At 35.0% G+C, this 9,867-nt stretch overlaps 1 protein-coding gene across 1 annotated transcript; it reads right to left on the bottom strand.

Moving 5' to 3' along the window:
- Nucleotides 1-5,872: 5,872 nt before the first annotated feature.
- On the bottom strand, nucleotides 5,873-9,867 carry tmem238a (transmembrane protein 238a). The gene is made up of 3 exons (XM_034704897.1): nucleotides 9,733-9,867; nucleotides 8,205-8,362; nucleotides 5,873-6,306 (listed from the first exon to the last, which is right to left on the bottom strand). Exons 2-3 carry the CDS (start codon nucleotides 8,353-8,355, stop codon nucleotides 6,143-6,145), a joined length of 315 nt encoding a protein of 104 aa, XP_034560788.1. The 5' UTR covers nucleotides 8,356-8,362; nucleotides 9,733-9,867; the 3' UTR covers nucleotides 5,873-6,142.

Genomic DNA, 9,867 nt, shown 5'->3' with positions numbered 1-9,867 from the left:
CTGATGTGATGGTAGTTCAGATGTGGGTCACATAAACAAAGAGGGCAAGTAAAAGAAACTGTTTTGGTGCAGTTAATCCACTTGTTGGACCACATGGTGTGGGGAGGGATTTAACATGTCAGACTAACTCAGGTCAACTTAGGTGAACTGTCAGACCAGGGACAGTGAGACAAGTGATCTCAAACAGCAGAGTGGGACTTCAGGAGGTAGGAAATGAATGTAAACTGTGAAGCTAGCTAACAGAAATAAGTGCATTTTCTCTGAGAGACATTAAAAAGTGAGTGAAAAATCAAAATGTAAATAAAACAAACATTTTGACTGTTTGAGAAACAAACAGGCCTTTGAAGTCTCCGATTGGTTCCTCTGATTCCACGATCAGTACGTTAAGTTATGTTAAGTTACGTTATGTTAAGTTACGTTATGTAACTTTACGTTATGTTAAGTTATGTTAAGTTACGTTATGTTAAGTTACGTTATGTTAAGTTACGTTATGTAACTTTACGTTATGTTAAGTTACGTTATGTTACTTTACGTTATGTTAAGTTACGTTATGTTACTTTACGTTATGTTAAGTTACGTTATGTTAAGTTAGGTTATGTTAAGTTACGTTATGTCACTTTACGTTATGCTAAGTTAAATTAAGTTACATTATGTTACTTTACGTTATGTTAAGTTACGCTGTGTTAAGTTACGTTAGGTTAAGTTATGTTAAGTTACGCTGTGTTAAGTTACGTTAGGTTAAGTTATGTTAAGTTACGTTGTTACTTTACGTTATGTTACTTTACGTTATGTTAAGTTACGTTAAGTTATGTTAAGTTACTTTAAGTTATGTTAAGTTATGTTATGTTAAGTTAGGTTATGTTATGTTACTTTACCATATGTTAAGTTATGTTAAGTTACGTTGTGTTTAGTTACGTTATGTTAAGTTATGTTAAGTTACGTTATGTTAAGTTACGTTATGTTACTTTACGTTATGTTAAGTTACTTTATGTTAAGTTACTTTATGTTAAGTTGCGTTCTGTTACTTTAGGTTATGTTAAGTTATGTTATGTTAAGTTACTTTATGTTAAGTTACTTTATGTTATGTTACGTTATGTTACTTTACGTTATGTTATGTTAAGTTACGTTATGTTAAGTTACTTTATGTTAAGTTACGTTATGTTACTTTACGTTATGTTAAGTTATGTTACGTTATGTTAAGTTACTTTATGTTAAGTTACTTTATGTTAAGTTGCGTTATGTTACTTTACGTTATGTTAAGTTATGTTACGTTATGTTAAGTTACTTTATGTTACTTTACGTTATGTTAAGTTACATTATGTTAAGTTACGTTGTGTTAAGTTACGTTATGTTAAGTTACGTTATGTTAAGTTATGTTATGTTAAGTTACTTTATGTTAAGTTACGTTGTGTTAAGTTGCGTTATGTTACTTTACGTTATGTTAAGTTACATTATGTTAAGTTACGTTGTGTTAAGTTACGTTATGTTAAGTTACGTTATGTTAAGTTATGTTATGTTAAGTTACTTTATGTTAAGTTACGTTGTGTTAAGTTACGTTATGTTAAGTTACTTTATGTTAAGTTACGTTATGTTACTTTACGTTAAGTTATATTTAGGACATCAGTATTAACGTGTTACTGGATTTCTGGTAGCGGAAAGATGAAGTAAACAAGGACCACGCTGATAGATAAAAACTTCTTCTTAGCATCACTTATGTTTTAAAAAGTTAAGAAAAGTGACCCTTTCATATACGTCATAAATAAGAAGCGTAACGATGGCGCTGTGCATTGTGGAAAACAGTACGCGAGGAAGACTGATCCACTGCATACTGAGAAATGTTCCCGAATCAGTAAAACATCCCGGTAGAAAGAAACAGAGAAAGCAACCAAACTGGAACTCCTAAAAAGAGCAAAAGTTGTTGCATTAACTTGGAATCCTTGGACGCAAGTGGGTATTTAAAATGATCTGTACGGGTAGAGACGCTTAACATTATTACAATGGACATAAAAACTGCTTTGAAATGCAGAATAATATAATTCTGAAAATATGATTATAAATGTTAGTAACCATTTGAACTTAAGGTTTAATCACATTCAAAAAAAAACATTAATTTAACCTAATTTTAATATAATATATTATATTATATCATATTATGAAATGTATTATATCTAATTATTCAACTTATTTTATTGTATTAATTACTTTATTTTATTTAATATTTAATAATATCATATTATCTTGTTAAATTATTATCATTTTTTGTATTACCTGAAATGGTGTCTGTCAATAACAAAATATACTTAAAATATTCAGGGAATTTTTCCAATTTTAACATTAACACTTGAGCAATATTTTCAGGTTTCACTTGTTATTTTATGTCTGTTGATATTCACATGTATGGCTGTTGATTGTCAGAAACTCTTTGCAGTAAGTGTTAAATTTTAACCTCTAGCAGCTCTTTCTGGTTAAAAAAAAATAGAACTGAAGTAAGAAACTGATGTCCCCTTACTTGTATTTTTTTTATGTTATGTTGAAATCTTTTTATTGGAATTTTTCCCTTTTTTTTCATACATTAATTCACACATCACAACATGTATCAACCAAAAAACAAAAAAAAGACATTAAGAAACAGCAAAAACAACTTAATAAGGCAATTCAAGCCTAACACACGTAGAAAATAAAATATACAGAGTACAACAACATAAGTATTTTAGGCAGGACAAAACAAAACAAGACAGCAGAAGAAGAAGGAAATGGGGGGAATAAAAGAGAGGGGTGGGGGTGCAGACACTCTGAGATTAGGGGGAGGAGGTTCAAGGAACCCAAATACAATGTTCACTGTTCACTCAAATTTTGTTCAAAGTAAGAGAGGAAGGGTCAGACTTTAAAAAATACTTCAGCTGAGCCCTTAATGGAGCATCTGAGTTTTTCAAGTTTTAAATGGGCCATCACACTTGCCGCCTGTGTTCCCTTACTTGTAGAGAAATCTCTGAAAAGTAACTTTACTTCAGATATAATTCGTTTTCCATAAAAGAAACATATACTGTAAGATTTAAAATTACTGTGTTACTTTTTTGTGTGTTTTTTATTATCTTCTACATCCAATAACAACTTCATAATAACTTAGTTTTTTAAATGAACCCATAATAAAACTTGAGTAGTTTTATTAAGGATCAGTTGAATCTCCCTCTCCCCCTTTGGTCAGTCGTCTGTTTGTTTTGCGCTCGCTCTAATTGATCCGATGACTTCTTTAATGGACTAACTGGTCCGGTGAAGTTACTCCGCAGCACGTTCCCATAATCCCACAGTGTACTCCGTCACTCCGGAAACGTCCGGGGTTTGGGGGCATCAAGATGAGAGGTGAAGCTAATTAAGCCGAGATGTGTCAGTGGGGAGTTTCCTTCCTCTGCTGTGATCGTGAGTTCAGGCGGAGGTCAGCGGTCAGCTCTGATGCCTCTGAATTTGGATGAGGAGAGGCCACGAGTTCAGACGCTCTGCACGGACTTCCTGTGACGCTGAGGGTTGTTTATAAGGTCCTCCTCCTCCTCCCTGTCTTTGTGCAAAGCCCTTAATGTGCTACGACCAAGCTGCACATACTCCCTGGTTTACTCTGCGTTCATTAGCTGCTGGTTTACTTGAGGTTACACGCAACAGTGCAGGGAGGCGGGTCATGAGCCTTTGTTAGTTAAGCTCCAAAAAAACAAACCAAACTACCTGCAGGAAATCAAAACTCATCCTCTTTCCTGAGACTCAAACATGCTGAAAGTTTTTATGATACGAGGGTTTCAAACATTCTTCTTCTCTATCTTCTTCTTCCTCTTCTTGTTCTTGTTCTTCTTCTTCCTCTTCTTCTTCCTCTTCTTCTTCTTGTTCTTCTTCTTCTTCTTGTTCTTCCTCTTCCTCTTCTTCTTCTTCTTCTTCTTCTTCTCTTCTTCTTCTTCTTCTTCTTCTTCTTCTTCTTCTTCTTCTTCTCTTCTTCTTCTTTCTTCTTCTTCTTCCTCTTCCTCTTCTTCTTCTTCTTCTTCTTCTTCTTCTCTTCTTCCTCCTTCTTATTCTTCCTCTTCCTCTTCCTCTTCTTCTTCTCTTCTTCTCCTCTTCTTTTCTGTTCGTCTTCTTCTTCTTTCTCTCTTTCTTCTTCTTCATCTTCTTCTATTCTCTTCTTCTTGTCTTCTTCTTATCTTTTCTCCTCTTCTTATCTGTTTCTTCTTCTTACTCTTTATTTCTTCTTCCTCTTTCTTCTTCTTCTTCTTCTCTTCTCCCTTTCTTCTTCTCTTTCTTCTTCTTCTCCTCTTCTTCTTCTTCTTTTTCATTTCTTCTTCTCTCTCTTCTTCTTTTTTCTTCTTCTTCCTCTTCTTCTTCCTCTTCTTCTTCCTCTTCCTCTTCTCATATTCCTCTTCTTCTTCTTCTTCTTCTTCTTTCTTTTCTTCTTCTTCTCTCTTCTTCTTCTTCTTCTTCTTCTTCTCTTCTTTTCCTCTTGCTCTTCTTCTTCTTCTTCTTCTTCTTCTTCTTCTTCTTCTTCATCTTCCTCATCATCTTCTTCTTCTTCTTTCTCTTTCTCTTCTTCTTCTTCTTCTTCTTCTTCTTCTTCTTCATCTTCCTCTTCTTCTTCTTCTTCTTCTTCTTTTAACTGTCCCTGGTTTTATCTTTTGTTTTTACAGTACAGCAAAACATGTAAAACTCAAGTGCCAAATGTTAAACTTTTGAATTATAGAGGCAAAAATGTCCATCTATCTGACCTAAAGAGACAAGCTGCAAGCGGGGCCTGAGCATAGACATGGTGGTCCTGTGGAAGCTGAACATTAAGGCCAGACTGAGGCTGGAGTTCTGCTTCTACAGTCATTTTCTGCACTAAGTGACCCAGTTACAGATCAAACCCTTAATATGATACTCTACTTTCTTTGTTTCCTTTAATAGATCACAGATCTTTTGTGATATTTACACTATAATCAAGTTTAATAATCTGTGATCTTTTATCCTGCCATGAATGTTTTCTTCCTAGTAAAGGACAAAGATAGAGAGGTGTTCAGTTCATGTTGTAATGTCTGTTGTTTGCCAGTAGAGGGCAGCACAGCTTATAGACATTTCTCATTTGACTTTTTTGTTACTCTTTAATACTAGACACTAGATTTAATTTATAAATCTATACATCATGATAGCACAAGTTATGCCTTTGACAATAAAACTCCTTGATTCACATGAGGCAGCTTACTATAGTTAAAAAAGGAATCTCTGAATCATTTTTTAATCTAATATTCCTTTGATTGTTGTTTATCTCATCTTATAACACCTTCTTTATGAGCTTTCCTTTGTTAATGAAATGACTCACCTTCTCAGGTTGACAAAAACACAATAACATTTTTGCATCATGCAGATCTGATTAAATAAAAACTACAAGTTTGAATTGAATTTGACCACTTTATCATCCTTGTATGCATCACCTTCATTCCCAGCACTCTTGTAAATACTTTATTTTTATAAATTCATTTTATCTTATTTTATTTCTTCTTTCTTTAATAATTTGACTTTTCTTACATCCTGTTTCTAAGAGCTTACTAATTAATAAATAATGTTTTATTTGTGATTTTTTTAATGCATTTATGTAATGTAGTAAAGCGCTTCTCTTCCTTTATTTATTTATATATATATATTTTATACATTTAGCTTTTTTAATTAAATGTGAAATGTTTATTTTTTGGATTTGTTTTATTTGTGTGATTTTTTTAATGTATTTATTTAATGTAATAAAGTGCTTATCTAAATGCTTAACTAAGTATATGATAAGTTTGATTTTTAAAGGACATTTCACCTGATTAGGAATGAAAAAAATAGATCTGTTAACACTGAAATGAAAAAAGAGACTTTTATTTTGAAATGAAATATTAAGACTTTTATTGACCTTCAACTAAAAATGACTGCAGTCACTTTAAAAACACTAAAACATAAAAAAACATGATGACAGATAAAAAGCAGGACAGTAAGAAGAGCAGGTGAGTGAAATGTTTCTGACTTGGTTGTAACACTACGCTGTATTTCAGTACTCGGGTAACAAAGGGTTAAATTCTGTCTCAGATTAATACTGACTAACAAAGACTTTGAAATGAAGGCTCTTAAAGTGAAATCCAGACCCCCTCCTCTCTGCGGCTCAGTGGTTGGTTCTGTACGTTCGGATCTTGCGGCTGAGGTTTCGGGCGAGCCGGTCGACGGCGCTGCTGATGTGTCCGAGCTCCTTCCTGGCCGTCAGACCGTCAATGTTCCCGCTGTACCAGAGAACCCAACCGGCCAGGGACATGAGCACAAACAGAGCTCCTGCAGGGAGAGGAAACATCAATACATCATCATCTCACAACTGTATGAGGAAATTAAGCTTGAATCATCCTTTCAAACAGAAAGATTGTTTATTAAAGATGACATATCATGTTTTTTTCATCAATATATATTGGTCTAAGAGGTCCCCAAAACATGTCTTTAAAGTTTATTGCTAAAAAAAACACTTTGAAATCAGATTTTGGTCTGCCTGAAAAGCCCTCTTCTTCAGTTCTCCTCAGAACACTCTGTTTTCTCTCTGACCACGCCCCCTCAGGAAGTGGATGTGCCCTCGGCTCTCCAGCACGTTGATCTAATGTTTCCATGTTGGCTGAATATACACGGCTGCTCAGAGATCGCGTTACTTCAACCCTCTGAATCTGATTCTGAATCTGATCCTGACTGAGAGGCGCCTGTAGCAGGACCTTTCTGAAGGATTGGTCACAGATTTAGTGATTCTTGTTGTTTTATTTATCAGTATGTCGACGTGTGTCTTGGTACACAGCTACCAACATGTAGCTATGCTAACTAGCGCTAGCACTTATCCATGATAAATAAAAATCATCCACTAGATCTTCAAATCTGCAGACGTGGGGAGTAAAACCGACCTCTACCAGAAAGGTAGCAGGACCTTTCTGAACCATTGGTCACAGATTTAGTGTTTCTTGTTGTTTTATTTATCAGTATGTCGACGTGTGTCTTGGTACACAGCTACAGCTATGAACATGTAGCTATGTGGCTATGCTAATTAGCGCTAGCACTTATCCATGACAAATAAAAATCATCCACTAGATCTTCAAATCTGCAGACGTGGGGAGTAAAACCGACCTTTGTGTTTATTAAGACAGCCTACAACTAGCATGCCTCCCTCCTAAGCTCCTTGTTAGCACACATGTGTGCAGGTAATGAAAAACGGAGGAGGGGTTGAGTTGTATTTTATACAGTCTATGGGCTGAACAAGCTCCGAGCTCTGACTTCCTGTTACAGACCGGATATTGTTGTTACGTAACAAAAACACTGAAAACTGAAACGGCTGGTTTCAGCACACATTTACAGAAAGGTGGAGAAATCAGAACAGGGGCAGAATGGATTTTTTTCATTCTCGGGGGGTTTGTAGACAGGGACACATATTTCAGGTAGAGAAGCATTAAAAAGTCCATTTTGCATGATATGTCACCCTTAATGAATCAGTGACAGAGATAACTAAAGTGGATGTGGACTCTTTGGACAAGTAAGAAATCCATGAATGTCTATCTCTGAGTTCTGAGTGGAACTCTGATCAAATATAATTTATGGATTGTGCACTTTGTTTTCCTTTGCTCCTTTACAAAAGTCCTTTGTTAGTACTTAGTCTAAAATGTGTTTTTAAGGTGTAGGTTTTTTTAAATTCTGAGATTAAAGTCAGAATTCTAGAATTTCTAGAATGCTACAATTCTAGAATCCTCAGAGGGAAGTCAGAATTCTAGAATTCTCACTTTTTTTCTCAGAATTCTGAGACTCAAAACTCTAGAATTCTGACTTTAATCTCAAAATTTAATAAAAAAATTACACCATAACAAAAAAAAAATGTTGGTTGCCTGTCCTCCAAAACATTTTTTTTCCCAGTGGCTTTAAAACTCTTTTCCTTAAAATTGTATCCATTAAAACAATTTCCAAAGTTTTTTGTACATTTTGTCTGTGATTTCAAATCAAAACATGAGTCCAAATAAAGCTCAAATTAATGTAACTTGACTTATAAATCACAACAGAGAACAGAAGTCTCAGAATAATAAACCTGCAGTAAAGAGAAGTTTTAACACCTGTTTAAAACAGACGTCATCACTTCATGAGGTCTTATTCTTACTTTAAAGGTGTATGCACTGATAACTCTGATTGTGTGATCAGGACAGTTTTATTCGTACCAGTGTAGACCAGCAGGTCTCCAAAGTCTCGCCCTTTGACCTCCAGCGGGGCGAAGACCCCCACCAGCAGAGCGGCTCCTCCCAGTACGTCCATCAACACGGCGAAGGCCAGAGCCAGTTTACAGTGAGAGAGGCCGTCACACAGGCCCATGATGGATCTGAGGGACAGGAACAGAGACTGTGAGGAGAAACAGCAGATCATACAAAGTGTTCCACAGTGAGAGTGTGCCTGTGCTTCATCAGCTCCGTCTGTGCGCTCTGTTGAGTTGCCTACACTATCAAGACTTTAAAACATGCACAAGCTCAAAGAATCCTTTTTAACCTTTGATTGAAAAGTGAAAAGTTGGATAAATTGACCTTCACAAGTTGTATTAAATGTTCTTAATATTGTGGGGTTTTTTTAGGATTCAATGACTTCTACAAACAAAGGTTAACTGATGAGCGATAATTTAATCAGATCACATTAAAAAAAATGAAAAATTGCTAAAGAGCTGCACAATAAAATAATTAATCTAAACAAATCAAAAAACACATTAAAATGAAAAACACATCAGAAGACCAGAGTTTACTGTACAGAAGCTTGTGGCTGCAGCTTTTGGACTGTTTACACACGGCACACCAGGCCACACTTTTGTTAGAGGTTTTATGAAGGAGTGATTTTTCTATACAACTATTTAATGTATGTTGGGCTGTTCCCTGTACCTTGTACTCCCTGATTTAATATGTGGCCAAAATGTAATTGAGTCAGGATTGTATGTACAGTTCTTGTGATTTTTTTATGTCTTTATCAGGAGAGGAGAAGGGGGAAGTTTGAAGGAGCTAAAAAAAACTAAACAAAAGTCAAGTTTAACTTCAGTGTATACCTGTTGTAAGGAATAATAATATGTTAATTGAAATGTGAAGAATGTTTTTTTTGCAACACACTTTTGAAAAAACACATCAGACTGAAAAACACACAAAAAAACAATTCAAAGTAAATAAAGTCCCTTAGAAAGTCAGAGCGCACACACAACTCTTATGCAAGGTAGAAAGCCATGAATAATTAATGTGGTTTATGTTAACTCTAATAAGACATCTGTACTGGAAATAATACCAAAACACTACATTTTGAGTTCTTGCAGTGCATCCTATTTAAATATCTTGTGTTTCTTAATGTCATATTTCTTTAGACACATTAAGTGTTCTGTTTCTCACCCTGTAAAGCACTTTGAATTGCTCTATGCATGAATTATAGTTTATACAGCTACAACAATGTTGCTTTAACTCTTAAATAACCTTCATATGATTCAATTAATATTTATATAAAATTGTTAAAGTAGTAAAAAATCAATTAGGCTCACCCTAATGCAACTAATCTTGCAAGCTGTTTATTAGATGCATTTTAAAGATGAAAAAATACACTTTGTACACTTCATGAAGCAGACCCCTCAGGCAGGTCTCCACAGGTGAGTTGTTTTTCGATGTAAAACCTGCACAGAATCAAATAAAACTACAGATCTCACTCCGTCTTACCTTTCACTTCACTTACTTGTTATAGTTGTTCCTTTAGCAGCATGAAATCTGGATCACTCGCTTCTCTTTTCAGCCTCTCCCTTCAGTGTTCCTTCACTTCCTGGTTTACCTTTGTTGGCGTCGCCTTCTCCACGCACCTGAAGGACACGCC

The sequence above is a fragment of the Notolabrus celidotus genome, chromosome 16 (assembly GCF_009762535.1).
Source record: "Notolabrus celidotus isolate fNotCel1 chromosome 16, fNotCel1.pri, whole genome shotgun sequence".
Classification (NCBI taxonomy): domain Eukaryota; kingdom Metazoa; phylum Chordata; class Actinopteri; order Labriformes; family Labridae; genus Notolabrus; species Notolabrus celidotus.
This window is presented reverse-complemented; position numbering and strand designations above follow the sequence as displayed.

Bases quoted from the DNA above. Each gene is read 5' to 3' on its own strand.
- tmem238a (XM_034704897.1), bottom strand. From the start codon at position 8,355: ATGGGCCTGTGTGACGGCCTCTCTCACTGTAAACTGGCTCTGGCCTTC. The intron at 6,307-8,204 runs GTACGAATAAAA...CTCTCCCTGCAG, and splicing joins AGACCTGCTGGTCTACACTG to GAGCTCTGTTTGTGCTCATG.